Source organism: Seriola aureovittata, chromosome 17 (genome assembly GCF_021018895.1).
Source record: "Seriola aureovittata isolate HTS-2021-v1 ecotype China chromosome 17, ASM2101889v1, whole genome shotgun sequence".
NCBI classification, from domain to species: Eukaryota; Metazoa; Chordata; class Actinopteri; order Carangiformes; family Carangidae; genus Seriola; species Seriola aureovittata.
Genome location: NC_079380.1, coordinates 8,692,449 through 8,713,917, shown reverse-complemented (window position 1 = coordinate 8,713,917; position 21,469 = coordinate 8,692,449). Strand labels below are relative to the sequence as shown.

Sequence of the window (21,469 nt, the reverse complement as noted above, 5' to 3'; positions counted from 1 at the left end):
TACAGTTTACTTCACTGTGTGGATGATTTCATTTTAACACTGTGTGACACCATAATGTAAAAATCACTGTCAAAGAAAAAAAAAAATACAGGCTATAAATAATTTACCTTTAATGAAGTTGTTTCCATGAGCTTATCAACTTCAACTTGACTATTAGATTTGTAAAAACAAACTAGATTGGTCATATCACTTGTAAATTCTCATGGTTTTAATTTGGTCTCTGCCATCTGCAGCTTGAGTCATGGCTTCTACTGTTATCAGCAGGGACCTATTTCATTAGTTAATATGGATTGACACACTGACCACAAAAAAAATTGACTTCAAGATTCAGAGGTGACCAGAGCTCTGACAATCCTCCTCCACCCATCTGCATCTTCTCACGGAAATAAGTTTACTCTGGACTTTACTCCTTAAATTCCAGTCTGGGTTTGTCTGATGACTAATGAGCATCATAATCTGAAATGTCTCAAAATCATATTTCAGCAAGCCATACCTGAGTCTGACACTCAAATAAATAAGTCTTCATGAGTCAAAGGAGTATTACAAATACATCACATAAACCATTTTACCATTACCATTTTTCCTTTTTTTTTTTTTTCTTCTTTTGGTCATTTGGAGAAACCATGTAATGTTGCCACATGATAATCATAACATGGCATGATATTAATGACTTGTAGAGACACCGCCCTTGAGCCCTGTGCTCTCACTGCATGTCAGTAGAATTACACTGTCCTGCTTTTTACTGAGCCAGTGAAGAAACTGATTGTCTATTAACTTTTATATAAAAGCCACCAGTTTTCTTCAAATCAATGAGCAGTCAGTGTTATATAAGTCTGGGGTTTGGGTCTGCTGATGTTAATATGGCTGACTGAGGCCTATTAAACTAATCCTGAATGCTACACATCTGCTTTCACTGCTGCCTCTTGTTTTGTTTATTCTGTACAAAACAACATAAAAACTACTAATTTTCATTAGAGAAAATGGAGCTCCACTACTGCATCAGGTAATACATGCTGCTGCTCCATCTAATGAAAAGACCATTACTGTGCATTCCTTCATAGTTTCAGTGAAAGCTCAGATCCACCTGGGAGTATTCTCCAGGAGAGAGATGGATGTTAGGAAGCAGAAAGTTTCTGATGTGCTGACAAGGGGCACCGTGTGCGCAGCGTTTTCTCTGATGGGGTCTCAGGACACAAGAGGCTCAGGTTCCTGGAAAAGTCTCCTTCATGGTTGCTTTGATGTGCTTCTCGATTAAGACACACTCCACTGAGTGTGGCAGCCAGTGCCTTTCTGCTATTAAACTGAAGGAAGACATAATATAGTCTCATTTTCATGCTGACAGAGCAGATGATTTGTTTGTGTTTGCAGAACAAGAGATCATACGAGTGGCTGACTGGTAGATCTACAGATCTCCTGGAACTACAGGTCAATACAATAGATTTGCCAATGGTGAATAAAGGATTTACATCCTTTACTTGAGTGAAAGTAACAATAATATACTATAAGAAATACTCCACTAAAGGTAAAAAAAAAGAATCCAAATTTTACTATTAGAGTACTAAAGTGTTAACAGCGAAATATTCTCTAAGTATCAAAACTAAAATGACTCATTATACAGTTCATTACTCCTCATTATGAGCAGTTTAATCTGTAACAATAATTCATATTTTATGATCTGATCAGTGTTTTGTATGTAAAATCTTGATCTACAAAGTAACTACAGCTGTCAAACAAAGTAGTGAAGTGAAATGGAAAATATTTCTATTAATATTTCTCTCTGTAATGTCGTGAAATAGAAGTATAAAGTACAAGTACCTCGAAACTGTGTTTATGCACAATGTGGTAGTAACTGTCCTCCAATGTTTTTGTAATTTTCTGGAGCTCAGCGTGATCAGCAACTTTACATTTGCTGTACATTTGTTTGCCACAATTTCAACTGGAAAAAATGCAACAAAAAAAAAAAAATCACTGAAGCAGTACTTTTACTTAAGATATATTCAGCTGAAGTCAACAAACTTCCATGCCTATGTTTCTGGCTGCAGGAAATATAATAAATGTCTAAAGTACGTTTAAAAAAATATATATATTATGAACACCTCCTCCTCAGCTCCTCCACAGCTAAAAGCCAACCGCAGCCTTCCTCCCACGAGAGAAATCTGTTGCAAGAATCATTTTTAACCAATTACTGCGTCAAGACTGAATTTAATCAGTTCAAATGTGGCCAAACTAAAAACATACAGCAGACAGACAGCAGACGGGTCTCACAACTTTAGTCTTTTATGTTAGTTCACAGTATGAAAAGTTAGAGCTTCCTCTCAGCTCGAGCCTCCTCTCTCTGTCCTGCACCCATGGGTCTCGTCCCTGCCAACATGACTGATAGCCACACAGCAAATCAAGCTGAATCAGAGACATGCTCCTAAATTAGGCAACAGATAGTATTTCCACCACAGGAATGAGTTTATTGGACTTCATCAACTCTTTTACGTGTACTCGGGTATGTAAAGACTGTTTAGCGGCCTGCCGGGAATCCCTGATTGATACACCATGAAGTCACAGTAATTAATGGTGAGCTTTCCTCTGGGACTGAGGAGGGTTGAAGCTGAGGCAAAGGCAGCAATTAGGAAGCGACGCAGGACCTGTAGGAGCACTCAAGGCTCCCTGATGCCCCATCAATCAGACGCAGATAAAAGGGTTGAGTACAAGGGTAATGTTTAACCGAAAGGACACCGTCAGACGGCCCATAAACGATTTCCTCTTCCTTCAACCAAGCGGAGAAGTGGAGGGGAGACCATCATTTCTGGGTTAAGACCACAGAGGTTTTTTTTTTTTTTTTTGCTCGTACATGGATGACATGATTTACCACATCTACAAAAGAGGCCAAACACTGTTTTACAAGCATGTAACTTTCAAGGTGGTTTTCTGGGTTGATTGATTTTGTTACAACAAAAAAATGTCAGTGTTTGCTGTTAGTATTAATGGCAAGTGAGAGCTAAAGGAAACACATTTTAATCCACAGTCCCAAAGGCAACCTTTGCTCCTCAGAAGGAGGCTGTTAAAGAAATCAAAGATGGCACAAAGAGGATTTCGCTGTGTGGTCGTGTGTTTAGCAGATTTATACTCCCTTGTTTTTGTGATAAAGCCAGTAAAATCCTCTTTCCTTTCCCAGCCTGCCTGACTCAACTGTTGTTCCCTCTGAGAGCTACAGGTGTGAGCTGAGACAAGGCAACCGTTATCACAGAGAAAGGTCAGGGGGGAGGTCAGGAGGTCTTAGTGCAGGCTCAGTCAATACACCAGACAGCTGGAACACTGAGTTTTTGTCTTTTAATTAGTTACTAAAACAGCCCTCAAACTGTCATTGACTATCTCATTTATGTTTTGAAACTTCTCTAATATGAAAAACTACTTTGGGTTTTATTTAGGTTTAAAAAGTCGATCCTGTAGAGTTTTTCCTCAAGTGTCAGAGACCAAACTCTGTGAACCCCACCCACAGCTCCACTAATGCATCTCTAATTTTCCATAATGCAGAACAAACAGAACAAAAGCATATATGTGGTCTAGATAAACAAAAGGAAAACCTTTGAAATCCCCAGTGGTGTATGCACATACTTACAGTAACCTGTGTTGACACACCAGTGGTTCTGGTAAAAACTGCGGGCATGAGATCCCAGCTGTGAAAAAAGAAAACCTCAGTTTCTCCAGGAGCATGGTCTCTGCTGTGCAGGTGTGTGAACTGGGTCTCATGTGAAGTAATCCCCCTGCTTCCCCCTCCCAGTGAGAATCCAGCCACCTGTTCAGCACACACACACACACACACACACACACACACACACACACACACACACACACACACACACACACACACACACACACACACACACACACACACACACACACACACACACACACACACACACACCACACCTCCGCAGCAAACAAGAAGAGAGACTCATGAATCATTAATTCTCATCGATTAATAATTAATCCCATCCAACACTGAGGATACAGATGAACTACCACTTTTCTCCCACTAATTGGCCTGGTAAGAAAGAAACTTCTGTTGTTTCAGAGAATGATCGCAGTTAAAGGTGCAACCGGAGGGGGTTTATCGGAAAGCCGATACTGAGCAGCTGAATCGAGAGCAGCAGCATCTGAAAGCTGATCTTTCTGCTTTTTTCAGACTTACAGTCCATGGAAGAAATTGATAAAAGGAGAGAAAAGATAAAAGAAGAAAATGATACAAGATAAAGAAAAACCACTGAGTAAGCTGCAATTCACGGTGAAAAGGCCTCTGAAAGACCATTTAGACTAACACATGACAGTTGTAATGTTTAGTTCCACACCTTGTACTGGAATAAGGATTTCCAATCCTAAAATCTGTTATTAACATGATGATGTCATGTAAGCAAGTATAGGACAAGAGGTTATCTAAACCCTATCCCTTCATCTATTTCTGAGCGTATTTACAACAAGAAACATCAGGGGGGTCCTTATTTTAAATCATGACTCTCATAGAAAAGAGATGCAGCATTAAGTCTCTCACAGTTATAATTATCTGTCATGTGTGTCACTCTTGTAATATTTGTTACCAATCAATCATCAAGTAATGGTCAACAAAGAAAGCTTGAAACAATTCAATACAATTTTGACACTTTTTTCAAAATGCCAATTCACTCAGGGAAGGCATTTTAATTTTCTAAAACAGTCAGTGTGTCTGTGTGAGCACTGCACTGATGGACCTGCCATTCAGATCAGATATCATAAACACAGCAGGACAAAATAGTGACATTATTTTTGGTCGGTTCATTTTAGTCATGTGTTTGATATAATATTTTTATTCAGCCAGATATAGTCCAAAGATAGCAGTGCCAGTCTGTCGCTGTAGTGAAACTATATATGGTACATGAATATATATTTACAGATATAACGTTGGAGTTAAAACAAAGCGAAACAATTGACTGTGTATATTCTTAAACCTTATCAGAAACAATCATAACCTCACAGACAAATATGAGGAGTTACTTCCTTCCTAAACACTGTACGCTAAGAGGATATTATTCTTCATAGGATTCTCTGACTCATGGTGTAGTAAGATATTTTCAGTCTGCCTGCATCGTGCTCGTCCATCTGCACACACAGATGAGTCTTTGGCGTCCCTGCTCAGCGTCACTATCGCTGAGGTGGCTGCTGGAATTGAAAGCAATCCAGAATGCAACATTACAGCCAAGCTGTGGCGGCTAAGATTATCAGTGGCAGCAACAATGAAAACTGCCCGGCCCGGACCTCATCGTCACCGCTGACCGGCAGTGGAAACACAGTCAAAGCAAACAAAGGCCTTCACCAGTCCACCAGCCACGGCAAAGTCAACAGCCCATGCCAGGACTCTTCTGCTGAACATGCTCAGCAGATTTCTGTCTGGCTCTTATCCTGGCTCAATAAATCAGTCCAGGACTCTGTGTCCATAACTCCTGCACCACTTTTTGTCATGTGTTTCCATTAGAAATGCAACCGTTTTGATGCCACAGTAGAGAATTATGAGCATTAAAACGATCCTGGAAATCAAAATAAAATGTTTCAGGAATTCAGTGATAATACAAAAGGTGGTGATAATAGACAGCACAGAATAGGTGCAATGACATCTAACGACTAGCTAGGCAAATATTTGAACTAGGAGTTTTTATGGCACTTACATGGCATTTCGAATACATACATTTTATGTTGTATAAAATATTAAGTATTTGGCACATACAATGTAATTTAAATCAATACAAAAGTAAATACAAAAGCTATGAATCCACACAAGCCACAGACTAAGCTCTTGTGTAGTCTTGTGGACTCTCATGTAGGTTATGTTGCGTACTCTGAAAACCACTGTTTCCTCTGTGTGCAACCTTTTTGTTAGTGAAATGAATCAAATCATGAACAACGTGCTTCTTTCAGATAAGTTTATAGCAGCGGAGGTGAATAAAAAGCTGCAGCGCCAAAGCACGAATCAAACTGCAGGAGAAGACAAAGCACAAAGGCTTCCCAGATTTAAGACAGGGTTTGGAGGATCTGGAGAAAAATAGTCTCAAACCTGAGTCGAGCAGGCAGAAAAAAAAGACTCCTGATCATCACAAGAGAAGCCCTCGGCTGTGAAGAAGGACTCTCATTTACTCATTCATCTATCAGCCTATGCATCCATTCTTATATCAATCAATGCATGCAGTCATGAGCTTTAGGTTCAGCACAGAGCTTCCAAACAACAGCTCAGCAAACTTGTACTTCCTTGATGAAATAATAAGCTGTGACACAACCATGTCACACACTGTTAAGTCTTCCAGAAAGCCACATGTACCCACAGTGCCTGGGGCTAAACTGGCGCCATCCACTTCCTGGGCACAGGCAGGAATGAACACACCGGCTCTATTTATAACTTCTTATTAGAGTTGACTGTTTTCAAACGAGGCTGAAAAGATAAGAGAGCAGCAGGAAAAGGCCACTGTTTGGGGAGGTTTTACCTCTCAGCAAATTCAGTTGTTATGTGCAGCAGGAAGAAAACGTTGGACTGCAAAGTCATGATTGAGAATTTAGTGGAAGGAAAAAATAGATTACATGGACCTTCCCTCTTACTGAATGGAGAGAAAATCTTAACAGGAAACACTTTATTGTAAAATAATCAATAGTCAAAGAGTCAAACCCCCTTTTCTGCAGGATATGAAATCCTGCAGGAAAAGGGTGCGCGGTTCCTTTAAGAGATCCAAAACAGTCATTTACTTCCTGTGTGCTAGTAACCTGGGCTAACTGCTGCAGCACTCACATAAATAATGAAGTAAATTATTTAAAACGACATAAATGTGTTGCTAAGTTTACAAAGTGACGGCAACGCCGTGGTGAAAGTGATTTTCGATAACGCTATGGCAGGGAGAAAAAGAAAGATGCTAGCAACGGCAGTAGCAGCGGCAACACCTGAACAAGTAAATAAACTTAAAAACCACACTACGGATGTGAAACTGAAGGTTTCACCTGCCGAGTTGAAGAAGCCCGTTCAGTGTGAACAAAATGTCCCAGGTGCTGAGACAGAGCGAAGCCATTATTTCACCAAGACTGACCTGCAGCACAGACTGGGACAGGACTTTTTCAACCAACCTTGCATCACTTTGGCGAAAGCGTTCCTCGGCAAGGTCTCCCCTTTCTTGTTTTACATCCATTTAGTTTTATTTCTGAAAACTGTAATGCTCTGTAGAGGATACAATTGTAATAATGTTTGTGTCAGTGCAGCTCAAAGGTTTTGAAACTATTAAAGTTACTGGTTGTTACAAAGACTTGAGAAAACGACACTGTTGAACGTGAAGGTACTTTATATTTAGTGCAGCTGCTTCATCAAGTAACATGTCAGTTCAGTTTCTTCTTGAATTTAACATGACTACTGTCACTACAACCTTACCATAAACTGAATGGTGTTGCAAAAACCAAGACCACAATACAGGATCCAGATCAGAAATAGGAATGACAAGCAATGATTTTTTTTGTGTTTTTGTAAGATCAGTCCATAATCAAAAGATATTCAATTTGCCATCACAGAGCATCATTTTTGCAGTAATGGATTGTCGAAATTGTTGCCAAGTAGTCTTCTGTTCATTGACTAATTAATTGACTAAGCACAATAAAACACAATGTATTGCTCCTTGTCCCTGCAGGTGCTGGTCCGCAGGTGTGCAGATGGTACTGAGCTGCGAGGGAGAATAGTGGAGACTGAGGCTTACCTGGGAGGGGAGGACAGAGCTTCACACTCAGCAGGAGGCAAACGCACAGAGAGGAACATGGCCATGTTCATGAAGCCAGGCACTATCTATGTGTATCCAATCTATGGCATCTACCTCTGTATGAACGTGTCTAGTGAAGGTAAAACATTTTTAAAAAGCATTGCCCATAATGCATAATGACAGCTTACTGATGCATGCACACATAAAAACATGTTATGAAACCTAATTCTGGTTTAATGTTCCCTCTTTTAAGTTTTTATCATTAATATGACAGCAGTTTGTTTTCTATCATCAGTGTGTAAAGGGCAAAAGGAAGGAGACGGAGTGGAGCCTTGCTGATTGATGCATATTGTGTGCTGTTTTTCACAGGGGAGGGTGCTGCCGTGCTGCTGCGCTCCCTTGAGCCCCTGCAGGGTCAGCCTGTCATGAGGCAGCTGAGGGCAGCCAGACGCAGAGAGGGAGCCCGACAACTTAAGGACAAAGAGCTCTGCAACGGGCCTTCCAAGCTGTGCCAGGCTCTAAATATACCTCGCTGTTTTGACCGTCAAGACCTGGCCTCAGACCCAGAGGTGTGGCTGGAGAAGGACCCCAACACAAATCCAGCAGAACTCTGCGATATAGTATCAGCACCACGCGTTGGAATCGAGTCCCATGGCGAATGGGCCAAGAAGCCGTGGAGGTTTTATCTTCGTGGGCACCCCTGTGTTAGTGTAGTGAATAAAGAGGCAGAAAGACAGTCTCAGTCTGGAAATGTAATGAACGCTTCAGATGTGCAGGCTGACACGGGACATGTCGAAAGGACTTAACAGGAATATTCCTCAAACTACTCTGCCATCTGTTCCCATTGTGGACTTCACCATTTACACAAAATAAAAACTTAAGAAGACAGTACATCTTCCACGTATTAAATTAATAATTCCATTACATTTTTTATAATTTTGTGGCTCTTAGAAAGTCATGACATTAGAATAACCTCCAAGACTGGTTGAGTCTAATTTATAATCTGCACAGATTTTACAAAATGTTTCTCATCCATTTTATTATTTCCCCAAAGTCTATTTATGGTATTGATGCAAACCTGTACTGGAAAATAATCGATTAGAACTTAAGGCACTAAGAGTAAGCCTCAGTTTATCAGTGCCTATAAAAATATCTGTTCTGAAGCTCACAAGTCTCTTTTGTTCAGGTCTTCCATCTGTTTTTTAATAAACATTCAAACTTGGGAAATTCTCGTCAGTGACTCAGTGATTTCACAGATGTTTGGAACGCTCCGCTTCCCTCAAAGCAAAAAACAGCCCTGTCTGATGTTTAGAGTCTTCCCTTTCTTGCCGTCTTTCTCTTCTCGCCACCTCTGGGATTCCTGAGAAGAGGTAGCTGGTGGTCTGGAATGATCATTACTCCGTGTGCCCCTCTGTGGTCAGTGCAGATGATCTGACACATCTGGAATAGGGGGATGATGAAGTTTAAACCGACACCAATCTTTCCAATATCCACAATGAACACTTGAGGTGTTTTCTGGTATGTACAAAATAATTTAATATTGTAAACAAACATTTGGCTCATAAAGGAAAAACACTTTTTACACTTTGTAAATCTGCACACATTGATGCAATCGTTGTGTCAGTTCATTTTAAAAACAAAATTGTTGAGCAGAAGCATTTAGCCGTGAGCACAGCAGGCTATTAACTGCTCTCAAACCGACATCTTTTTCTAGTTGGTGAGACCTGATAACGTCCCTGTGCCGCTACTCCATGGGTGACTGAAAGATTGAAATAATGGGATCCTCATGGTTGGTCACCACAAGGACACTGCGGAACTTGTCAAACAGCGTCTTGAGCTGCGAGCGCCTCATGTTCTCATTGTACATAATCTCTTCCAGGTGGTGATGCCCCCGGAAATAATGCAGCAGCCTGAAAGAAGTCAACATAACAGGCAGAAAAATAGGTTGAGAGCTACAGTTTAATTTGATCATTAGCCATGTAAATCAACCATGGGACAGGACTTTCACACCTTTGATGACATTTTTCATTGCTTCTATAATTCGCTGATTCTATAATTGGTGCGATTTCTAGACACATTTTATTTTCGATATATTCTCCGCTAACAGCGAGCAAATTATCTGCACCCTCCAGCCAACAGTTCCAATTAAATTTCTCAATATTCTGTGAATGCAATTAAAATAACTTTCATTTTCCAAACCATTGCACAGTTATCATCTTATTTCCTTAGAGACGTAGAAGTGATTCACAACAGAAATGAGTCACTGGATCCTCACTAAAACATATCCCATCTGTTAATCTAACTGCCTGAAAGCACAGAGCAACAGAGTTTAGAAACGTTTGATGCACAAGCAAAACAAAAAAAACACAGAACGTTTGTGTGTTAGAGGCAGGTTTAATTACCTGGCAAACATTCGCAGATCCTCGGGATTTTGTGCAGCAGGGATGTTAAGAATAACCTGCCGCTCGTGCTCTGACAGACTGGCGAGCAGCGTCTCTGTCATCCTCTTGTTGAGTGGAGAGTCTCCACCAGGCAGCAGCTCCGCACTGGAGTTGTCCATGCTGGGACTGGTGAGGGTCATGTCGTCACTGCTGGCTACGCACAGGGAGCAGACGGATTGGAAAAGATTATATATTACTTGTTACAACTGTAAGAGCAGAGGCAGACAGGTGAGCTGAGCGAGGACATACTTGGGGAACCGAAGCTGAGAGCACTTGGGGTGCTGAGACTGCGGCCTCCTACTCTGGCGGCCAGTGGAGGATCTTCATCCCTCAGCCCAGGGTCATCCTCGCCAGGCGGTACCAACAGGCAAACATAAGTGTGCAGTTGGATCAGCAGGCGGCGCTGGAGCATCCACACCACCATCTGGATCAGCTGGGCCTGGTCAAGAGCAGAGCAGCAAATGCATTACAGCTGAGCAAAGCATAAATATTGAACAAGTGAAACTGCGAGCTGCTCATGTCCCTAACCAGGTCAAATATGTTCAGCTGTGGGTGACATACAAGCTCAAAATAGAGCAACAAGAAAGAGCCATGGCTCTGATCTTGCGCTCATAAAAAATGGAGGCTGCAGATGCTGCAGCTGATGTCCCTTTGCCATTTATAATTCATCCCCAATGCTCAAACAGCTCTGCCAAAACAAGATGGGTCAGAGATGATCACCAGATGGTCCTGCTCTTATAATAGTGTCCAAATTTATAGTAATAGCCCTATAAATACTAGGGATTTACCGGGAAACAGTAATTTCACATTTGTTTGCTCTTAATTTGTACAAAATATCTGTCTTTGTCACAGTCAATTATTCTTAACTGTAAAAACACTTCTTCAAACAAGGAACATTCTTTCATTGTTACAACAGTTTCCAAGTCATTTCACTTTGTTCAGGTGTATTTAGAGGAAAGGATTTTTTCTTCTTCTTCTTAAAGAAAAAACATGATGAGAAAATAAAAACCAGTAGGATTGTCTCACTTTTTCACAGTCATGTTGTAACATTATAACTAAATTATTTGTCACATGTTACAGATTTTTTTTTCACAGTATATGAGCAGCTACAATAATCCTACCTCCTGTGCAGGAGCTTCCAGGGGATTTCTGAACTCGGCCAGTGAGACAGGTAGCGAGAACTTGGCTAACATGGAGGGCAGATCATGACCAGGAAACTGCTGGGCAAAGTGCTCAGCCAGTGGTGAGTATCTATCCAGGGAGAGATGGCACAGGTTACTCTACAATACAGACCTTTTCCATTAGCACAGCTCTTCTGAATTCATTTTCCACTGTGTTGTGAAGGAAAGTCTGTTTAAAGTCTGGTGCATAGAGAAGAAAATGACAAGTGCTGCCAGTGGCCCAATAGTTCTTTCATAACGCGTCACATTCTGAGGTGATTTAACAAGTGCAGGCTATGGAAATCTGAATTCAATGATAATTTATACGTGTTTTGAGACCAGTGAATATGAATTAAAGGCATGGATGGGTGCTCAGCAGAATAATGGTTCATTAGCTGTGCAGTAACCAGTTCAGCCAACTGGCTTACACACATCACAGACACTCACAGGCAGATGTTGGCATGAGGAGACAGCATGTACACGTTGTTCTCGCACAGCGGGTAGATGATGATTGCTTTGCCCCAGTAAACCAAGTGGGCAGCAATTTGAAAGATCTGAGAGAGGGGAAAATATTTTGTAAATAATGTCATTGATGTGACATAATAGCATCTGAACATGAGCATTTGAACCGCAAAAAGCTTCACAAGTGGAAACCGTGTGCTGAAGGAAAATAAGTATATAACTTAACCACACAAGGGAACTTTCTTCAATTCTCTTTGAATGTATGTATATTGTCCACTAGATGGCAGTATCAACACAGTAATAGATCTCAGACTTATCACCATTGTTGCACATTCTGCACCTTATTTCACATCTTTCCAATTAAAGAACCATAGTCTATGACTCTCCCACAGGTACATGTTTAAATTTGATGAATTTCAATAGCTTTTGTGTTTTGTATTTGAACGAAAAAGGTCTTAAAATACAATACAATCACCAAACTAATTTATGATCTCTGAATGAGCTTCATTATTGTATGCAGTTATGAATTTTTTTTTTTTTTATTATGAAAAAGTGCTCCAAATTTCAATTTGTGATGCAGGTGGTGTGACTGCTGTGCACCTGAAGTAAGGCCAGGTCAGCGTCCTGGGCGAGCTGCTGCAGGTTTTTCACCGCTGAGCAGGTCTTGATGAGGCGCACCATCGCAGGCGAGCAGTCCAGAGGAAGCTGGCTCAGCAGTGCCTTCTCACTTTCCAGCAGCAACAGGGCATGATAGGGTCTGGAGGATCAAACAACATATGACACAACCTCTGAATCAACAGACCCTCTCTTTGGAGATCAAGACTGCCTCCTCAATAGAAATCAGTACCAGTCAACATACAGAACAACTACATGCATCTGAGAGCACAGAGTGACCACCATGATGAAATAAAAATTTCATCTGGATAAACTACCTGTATTATGCATATTTAATTCAGCTTCAAAAGACAGAAATAAAAGGGGAGGTAGAAGCTGATCACAACTCTGCTGTAAGTTAGCTGAGGAAACAATAGGTGGCAGTATGGCCCACAGAAAACTGGCCTACTACAACCCTTAATCAGCTGTTAAAGACACAACACTTTGACATACCAAAATGATGGGACATTACTATGTCATTGTAAAGGATGAAATATTTGTTGTTGCGCAAATCAACTGTGGGCAAACAGTCCAACAACATAGATTAAAGATTGTAAATATCATCTGACTAATAAAAGTGTTAGGATCATGAGTTTATCGCTTCTTATTGTTCATTTACCTCAACCAGATCAACTTCACATCTTCTACCTCTCATTTTCCAAGCTGACAATTACTGACTCATTTTGCACGACTTGCAGCCAAGTCGGATTAGCAAATTAACACAGTGGTGCTGTATTTGTGGGCAGAAAAGACAGAAACTATATTAATAACTATCAGAAATGTTTTAAATTTCCTACCTAGTAAATTAAACAGTGTTCATTTATACGGCATATCCTAACCTTTTTAAAAGTTACATGACAAAAAATTTCTCTGTAATAAGACTTCTGACATGTTAAGGCTGTGAGAGGGGGGCAACTAGGTGGAGCCCCTGTGGTTGTTTGTGATATGCCATTTTTAGTATCATAGTCCATCAATGTTGAGTGGGGTGTTGCCAGACATGTAATTTTAAGTTTCAACCCACAGGGTTTAGAGACTGGCATCTGCCCTCTATGATTTAGTGCAAACAAGTTGCTCTTGTGCTGATCAAATAAAAAGATTAAGTACAAAAAACATATTGTTAATAAAAAATAAAAACACACCTTATGGCTTTAAGGCTGCGCTCTAATGCCTCTGGGGGGATGTAGTTGCCACCAATCCTGTGGATCTTGTGTGGTAAACAGAAACTCACCTCCAGCCAGTTGTTAATGTGTAGTCGCACCACACCTGTTGTACAAAGGCTGACAAAACATCAACATCATGATTAATAGTGTCAAAGTTAAAAAAATCTGGAGCCATATTTTTCTTGCAGAATAGATGTAAAAACAAAAAACAAAACTTATCTGTATGACTGAACATGTAGGATGATATAAAATCATTTACTGGTGTACAAATTCATTAAAAATTGAATTCTTAAATCACATACTATCAGATATAAAACAATAATCAAGTGAGACTGTGGATGACTGGAAGCCTCCAGTGTAAAAGTATCACAGTTGCTGGGCAGATATTGAGAAAACATGACTGACACTAGCATTTTCTCAGCTGTAAACATTTATATCAGAGTCAGCTATATGGACAATATATATTGTGCATGGTTTAAAAAAAAAAAAGGGAGAAATAGTAAAACAACATGAAATGTGCCTCATCACACACCTGTCATAAGCCTCCTTCAGGTCCCTGGCTAGTTTACATTTGGGAAGAATTTGTCTAAATGGAGACTGGGGGCTTCCATCTGCTGGCATCAGGAAAAACAGAGAACACTGTCAAAACAGACTCATATCTAAACTTGAGCGGTTAAACAATAACACATCATCATAATCTATGAAATGTTATAGTTTTACTGAGACAGTGGTATAAATTTGCTGTGATGTCTGAGGTGTGAGAAGTGTGCATCTCACTCTCAGTCATGGTGGTGATCTCATCCTGGACAGCCAGCATCAGCTTGGCCTCTCTGGTCAGGTACTGGCAGCGCCGCTCCTCGTGCTGCAGGGCTATAGCGATGCGTCGTGACAGGTTGTGCATGCAACTGATGACGGAGGGATCGGCGTTCGCCTGTTGAGGCCGAAGACGAGAGGGAGCAAATTATAAAACAGTGTAGCATGTATACAACTCAGTGATTACATACTACACTACCTTTACAGCATCAGTGCATTCATTTGTTGCTCAGCTAACATTCATGTCAAACATCACCACTCACCACCACCTTTAATATTGGATTGATTTTTGAGGTCCTTTATGTGAGGTAAAGATCTTAGCATGTAACACACTTAAAAATGCAGGAAACTTTGCATAATTCAAATTAAACTTATGCTAAATATCTAAGCATATATTTAATACATTATCATTTTTATGCAATCCAGTATAAGTGCCTTTCAATAAATCTTATCATTGTAAAGCTTCTAATGTTTGGTTCTTATTGAGAAATTCTTATAGTCAAAAAGGTTTTGCCTCATCTGAAGTTTGTATTTCTGAAGGTCAGTGGTTGTACTTCCACAAGTATGTAAATAAAGAAGAACACAACTGAAAGTGATCACTAAACTACACAATCTCTTGGTCTTGTCAAACAGATCAGGTGCCATTGTTTTATTATGGAAGGAATATAAAAAATAAAAAGCAAAGACAATCTGTATGGATGACCATGTACAATAATACATTTCAGCTGTGAATCCATTTAAAACTGAATGGTTAAATCTTGTACAATCGATTATAAAATACACTAAATTAACCCACATTGTGAATACGCACTGCCATATTAAAACAACCCAATGAGACTGTTAATCCACCGCAGTTGCTGGGCAGATATCATTATCAAAACATGACTGGGCACTTCTCGCCCCATCTCAGTTTAACTGAGACTTAGTGGGTACAGTGACTCAGCATGGGCAGGAACAGGCTGTGCCTTGTTGAGTAGCATGATTAAGCAAAGTAAATTGGTCCCTCCTCCCTCTGAGTTCCCATGCTCTCATAGATAGAGTATACTGGAATATTATCACTCACACACACCCCTCCTATTCACAGAACACACAGATTAACAGAACACAAAATGTGTGTCCCACCCACAGTCAGCTGATGTAATTGTGTTATCATTAAAAAGAAAAAATTGTAAAATTTAAGTTGTAATATTATAATATAAAATTTTTAATTTTAACAGATACCGCAAACAGCCATTATGTTTGCTTTTAGGTTCCAAATACACAAACCATATCTACAAATCACCATAATACCAACAATTACCACTAAAACGTATTCAATTCAATTCAATTTTATTACTATAACAGCAAATCACTACATACATTATCTCAAGGCATAATATTAAGAAGAGAAGTCTTTTCATACCCTGAGTGCAAACACCACATTAAACAAGATCATGGTGGGCATCTCTCTCTTAGGTGAGGGATCTGTTTTGGAAACCTACATGGAAAGAAGACACAGTTTGAAAGTATAAGATAAACAACGCTTATGATAATATGAGTAAAATGTAAATATACAGCATGTGGATTCATATTCAAAGGATAAGATACGATATGGTCAGTACTTCAATTAAAAACAGTTCTGTTCACAAATACAGAGTTGACAGTTTATTAGGAACACCGAACAGAAACTAATTCAGTCTAATGCAGCAGTCCTGCAATAAATCCTCCCATCATGAAGGTTATAATATTCTGCTTGTGTTTCAGAGAGGTGTTGATTCAACTGTATGATAATTCTGGAGAATGTAGTTGATTGTGTTTTTTTTTTAACTGTGCTGTATAATGCAGAGAGGCATTGCTGTTATTTAGTGAAATACTGTAAATGGTGTGGAGTACATACCTCTGTATATAGAGTGCAGTAATGTTCAGCAGCACCACAAACTGCAGCCTCCAAAATGACCAAAAAGTTGAATCAACACCTCTATGAAACTATTTCAACACAGACTGACATTTGTGAAAATTATAACCTCCATGAAGGGAAGATTTATTGCAGGACTGTTGTATTAGACTGCATTAGTTTTTGCTAGGTGTACCTAATAAACTGTCAACTGAGTGTAAAGCACAAGGGCGGTCATAAATATTGAATGGATAATTCATTAAAGGGATGGAAACAGTAAAAGCTGTGCTGGTACAATGATATGCAGCTGAGTAGAAAAATCCTCCAATACATTAACCTTTGTGAACCGGTTCAGTTTTTGTTGAGACAAGTGTTGACTGAACTCTATGGTCCTTTTTTTTTTAACCAGGTTATTCCTGGTATTCCCACACATCCACCTTAAAAAAGCATATGTAATTTAACCTATATTTAATTTGTTTTTATAAGTTCATGTCATTGTCTCATCCCCTGTGAGATACCTTCAACTTGGGCAACACAAGCAACGAATCATCAGACTGAAAAAGAAAACTGTCAGTAGGGGGCACTGCTGAAATTAAGGCCAATCTGCCAGAGCTCAAAGCTGATATACATTTTAAGGATCATGGTGAAATGAAAAATGGTCTCATCAAAGCCAGATGGCAAGACATGTCAATGTTACCGTAATAACATTAACAGAATTCAAGATGGCACTGTTCACCTTTTGACTGATACTTTTATAATAACAACAAAATACACATCACAAAAAGCTGAACCCAGTACAATATATATACATATATGATTTTCTTAACAATGGAAACAAGCTGTGACCAGAGCATCAGTATAAACATATTGTTACACTTTCTGACACTTGAGTTTGAAGAATGACTGTGCATCTTTTCACCACGCTTCATGCGTTCCTACCTGAATGATGGGAGGATGCTGAAGGAGAGTAGGGTGACCCACAAATCGAACATTGTCTATCTTCAGTTCAAACTTCTTTCCACAGATATCAGATTTGGTGGCCAGGATGGTGGCGAGGATGATGTCAGAGAACCTTGGAGAAGGAAGAACACACTCAATAACAAAGTGTTCAGGGTGGGGGGGGGGGAGGTTACAGCAGAGAAACAGCTGGGGCATGTGAGAAAGTTTGAATTAGCTCTGTTTGTTTACATTTTTCACATCCCTGTCTCTAAGAGGAGTTGTGTTAATCAGATGCATCTGCCTGCACTTTAATTCAACAATCAGAGTATAAATGAAAAAGCTTGTGTGGCTACTGGAGAGGAGAAAAGAAGAAGAGGTCTCCTTGCAGAAAAAAGTGAAGTCGCTGTATGAATGAAGAATGTGAAAGACTCATGCTGGTTTGACTGAAGTAACTCATGCTGCAAAGGGATAAAAATCAAGCCCTCAAATTCCAGTAAAAAAATTAAACACACTGTACACTTACCCCACCAACACAACTTGAAAAGAATGTGTTGTAGTTGTTTTATTGTTGTTTGCATTTGATTTGCATTTCGTTTTATAATGCTGAGTTTACATGCTAGAGGTAATATAATCAATGCAAATTAATACTTGAATTATATTCATTTTATATCTAATTATAGTTTTAAACTGCTGGATTTATTTTTTCATGTGAAAAAGGCACACGGTACAGAGGAAAGCAACACTGAAATCCCAAATTAACCAAACACTGATTCACTGGATCTGCTACAGATAATTTACAAGGATTTTTTTTTAGATTAGGGTTGGGGATCCATATAGGACACAAAATAGGAAAGAAGGGGATAAAAAAAGACAGGGGTGATCTAAGCGAAGGAAAGGTGGTTTAGAATGATTTGGTCTTACCCTGCTACCAACTGTTCGTCAGTTAGTGGAGATTGTTCTCTGAAATGGGAATTGGGCCATAAAAAAGAAGAAAAAAGCAAACAAAAGGGAAAATGCAACACACAGTTGGGCTGAATGCATAAAATGGACATCAAAACAACCCGAACAAATATGTGAGACTGTGATGTGAAACTGCTGGTCTGTATGTTGATTCAAGGAAGTTAACAGTTAACCCTGTCCAAGGCCTACTGTCATTAATGTTGACAAATGTCTTATCTTTATACAGATATGTGAACTTAAATGCCAACCTAAAACTGTCATAAAGGCAACTAAAAAATTATAACATTACTCAACCAGAGACAGCGAAATTAAGTTTATGCTCTTGCTAAAAGGTCATCTTTTCTAACTGGGGTATACACCAAAAAATTCTGTTTGAAGTGGAGTCAGAGGGCAAAAACAGAGCAAAAGAAATGAAAAGATTTCACGGTACCTGGTGAGCTGAATTCATGGAGTTTAAATGCCCACGTGTGGCTGCTTTTCACAACACAGTAATTTCACCCAACTAACAACTGACCGGCAATACCATCTGTCAAATGGTAGCATGATGCTGCTCTGAACAAGAGACACGACTGAAAGATTCTCTGCCTTGTGTTTTACAGAAAGAGACATCAGCATTGTTGAGAGTGCAACCAGGGGGGAGCTCAACCACTCATCATGAATAGCTGAGAGGAAAAACTCTGAGTGGCTCCACTTTGTCTGCATTGCGGGCTGCCCCGAATGTAACTCAACTGAGCTACACTCATATCTGCTTCATCCATGACCAGGAGCTTCTCTCTTTCTTCTTTCCCTCAGTGGATGATAAAGAAAAAAAGGAAATGAAGCAGCACTGCTAAAGTCCTATTTTTCTTGTAACTATGACCAACTCCGTATTGTAATATTTGATTCTATGTTACTGTCCACACCTTCTTGTCACAACATTCAACTTAGATTAGAAAAGCCTGGTGTGTGTTAAACAACGCATCGTACGAACTTGTTTATTTAAAGCATATAGAAACAATCAGTGCCCCACATTCTCATGAGGAGAGCAAACAAATATATGAAGTAATCTAAAATGGTTATTTATGACCTGTGTTTTTTCACCAGTTCAGATAAATGAGCTTCAAACAGTAGCTGGAGCTACAACAAAGTTTAAACACACGGTTAGGTGATTTCAATAATGCTCAAACATGTGGGCTAAATTAACCACGGGCAAGTTCCTTCATTCTTCTTGGAAAAAAAAAAAAAAAAAAAGTATTTTGGGAGGAAAAAGAACAAGATGGAGGAAAAACATAATGAAAGTAAGAAGCTCACGTGAATCTCAGAACAGTCTGTGTATCCACCTACACTCAGTTTTATGATAATAAATGATACGTCCATCAATATTAGATGAAGACCAAAAGAATACCTTGAATCACCATCCTGATCTTCAATACCATCCCCAGTTGTGTTCAGTGCATATGGACTTCGTTGTTTTGCTTGTGGACAGAAATAATAGTATTAGTTCACATGAATTTGCCAATTGGGAGAAAAAAAAAACATTTGTTCAAAATTTTGTGCAGTTAAAAACCACAATAAGCAGAATGTTCGAATAATGGTATGAACGTCAAACGTATCAGAGAGATTTTATGTAAACTCAGTGCTCTTTTACAGTACAAGGTGTTTGTTGTCATTAAGGGTATTTGTCAGGGCTGGTTAGGGTCTGCTACTGTTGCTCTTTGCCAATGTGGTTTTTCAGTGTCTGGCATGTCATACTCTTATTTGTCACAAAATACCACGAGGTAGACGTCTGATCAACCCAAATTCATTCTGCAGCATGATGACCCCAAACATACAGCCAGAGTCACAAAGAACTGTATGGAGAGACAAGATTAACAAAGAGTCCTGCAGCAGATGGTCTGGTCCCAACAGAGCCCTGATCTCAAAATCATGGAGTCAGTCTGGGACCACATGAAGAGACCTTGAAAAACTACATACAAGCAAGAGAACTGGTGCCGTTTTTTACATTATTTATTTGATTGAGTTTTTTTTCTGTCAGTTTTACCTTACCTGTGCACAGTACTGTAGATCATAGAATAAATACAGAAAAAACTGGAAAACTGTCTTTCAGAAAGAGTAACAGTGGACACAAATAGACTACAACAACACCTATTGAAAAATCGTCTTATTTGCTTTAAACCTAAAACTGTGGCCTCATAGATTACAGTCACAGCAAAATGTGATCATTGTCAGCTTTACAGAGACAACTGACATTGTTGGCCTGCTGTAATGGACCGGATAATATTGTGAGGTGTTTGTTACTATGTCAGGCACATACGTGTGTAATTAAGTGAGAGTAAGATCTCGAGGTCTCTGGCTTCCCTGAATAATGAGCAGGTGATGAGTTGTGATTTGGGTGATGCTAATGTTAATCCTACCTGTAACAGATGACGGGCATTCACCCACTCTTTGGAAAGGGTATCGAAAGAGCAGTTTGTTCCCTCGGCTGCCAGAGCTAACCAGTATGACGCTAATAGGGCTGGTTTTATCTCCAGTTTTGTACACGCTCTTTTGTGGCTGATTGTACATGGACCTTCGGTCATCTGGTAACCCGGCTGATGGGTTGAGCATCATGGTAGCATCCTAGCTAACTGTACGTTAGCTGCTGCGACACAATAAAGTCGGCCGCTAGCGGTGTAAACGAGTGAACGTTAGCGTGAAACTGGTATTATTATTTACCACAGACACACACACCGTTCCTTGACAAATCACTGGCTAACTGATTTTAACTTTGAGGCCTGGCAACTAAGGACTACTCTCCCTACCGTACGCCCATGAACTGTTGTGATTGTTTTGTGTCACCTTGAAAGATGTTCGACTGGAACAGATATGGCGGCTACCAGGTTCCCTCCAGCTGCAACAACAGCTACTATCCCAACAGAAGGGAAATAACGTCTCATTAAGCTGATATGTTGCTATAAACATAAGACAAAATATTCACGTCGTAGTATAGAGGATCAATACAGGCAGTGTAACAAATTCCAGATCATTAAATTCAGGGTTAACCCTCTGATAAATATTTTTCATGTCCGCTAGATGGCGCGTTGGCTTATTGAGACTGCATAGCCTGCTGCATATATGATTTTAGGGTATGTAGGCTTCTTACGTTTGTAATAAAACACCACAAGACTATGCAGCCATGTTTAATGTTCAGTCATTAGGTCTAACGTCAGAAATGACTCTCGTGTGTATTGGCAACAGTTCCACAAATTTCAGCCGTCGCCCTCATGATGGAGTATTTTGATGCAGT

General features: G+C 39.7%; 2 protein-coding genes across 4 annotated transcripts; one reads left to right on the top strand and one right to left on the bottom strand.

Moving 5' to 3' along the window:
* Nucleotides 1-6,740: 6,740 nt before the first annotated feature.
* On the top strand, nucleotides 6,741-8,969 carry mpg (N-methylpurine DNA glycosylase). Its single transcript, XM_056401024.1, has 3 exons — nucleotides 6,741-7,160; nucleotides 7,677-7,881; nucleotides 8,112-8,969. The coding sequence occupies exons 1-3, from the start codon at nucleotides 6,894-6,896 to the stop codon at nucleotides 8,546-8,548; spliced, it is 909 nt and encodes a 302-aa protein (XP_056256999.1). The 5' UTR covers nucleotides 6,741-6,893; the 3' UTR covers nucleotides 8,549-8,969.
* A 284-nt stretch (nucleotides 8,970-9,253) lies between these two features.
* On the bottom strand, nucleotides 9,254-21,026 carry nprl3 (NPR3-like, GATOR1 complex subunit). 3 transcript variants are annotated; one of them, XM_056401021.1, is made up of 14 exons: nucleotides 20,598-21,026; nucleotides 19,589-19,658; nucleotides 18,166-18,204; nucleotides 17,245-17,377; nucleotides 15,835-15,909; nucleotides 14,397-14,550; nucleotides 14,152-14,233; nucleotides 13,599-13,736; nucleotides 12,406-12,562; nucleotides 11,791-11,897; nucleotides 11,305-11,434; nucleotides 10,433-10,622; nucleotides 10,145-10,337; nucleotides 9,254-9,652 (listed from the first exon to the last, which is right to left on the bottom strand). In XM_056401021.1, the coding sequence occupies exons 1-14, from the start codon at nucleotides 20,791-20,793 to the stop codon at nucleotides 9,487-9,489; spliced, it is 1,830 nt and encodes a 609-aa protein (XP_056256996.1). In that variant the 5' UTR covers nucleotides 20,794-21,026; the 3' UTR covers nucleotides 9,254-9,486. The 3 variants fall into 3 exon arrangements, with proteins under 3 accessions (XP_056256996.1, XP_056256997.1, XP_056256998.1); XM_056401022.1 differs by having other exon boundaries at nucleotides 14,152-14,230; XM_056401023.1 differs by lacking the exon at nucleotides 18,166-18,204 and having other exon boundaries at nucleotides 20,598-21,025.
* Nucleotides 21,027-21,469: the final 443 nt, after the last annotated feature.

What these genes read in the sequence shown, in the direction of transcription:
- mpg (XM_056401024.1), top strand. Translation starts at nt 6,894, where the DNA reads ATGGCAGGGAGAAAAAGAAAGATGCTAGCAACGGCAGTAGCAGCGGCA. An exon ending in CGAAAGCGTTCCTCGGCAAG is followed by an intron (nt 7,161 to 7,676) that starts GTCTCCCCTTTC and finishes TTGTCCCTGCAG; the next exon opens with GTGCTGGTCCGCAGGTGTGC. An exon ending in TATGAACGTGTCTAGTGAAG is followed by an intron (nt 7,882 to 8,111) that starts GTAAAACATTTT and finishes TGTTTTTCACAG; the next exon opens with GGGAGGGTGCTGCCGTGCTG.
- nprl3 (XM_056401021.1), bottom strand. Translation starts at nt 20,793, where the DNA reads ATGATGCTCAACCCATCAGCCGGGTTACCAGATGACCGAAGGTCCATG. An exon ending in ATGTGGTGTTTGCACTCAGG is followed by an intron (nt 14,551 to 15,834) that starts GTATGAAAAGAC and finishes CGGCCTCAACAG; the next exon opens with GCGAACGCCGATCCCTCCGT. An exon ending in CTGAAGGAGGCTTATGACAG is followed by an intron (nt 13,737 to 14,151) that starts GTGTGTGATGAG and finishes ATGTTTTGTCAG; the next exon opens with CCTTTGTACAACAGGTGTGG.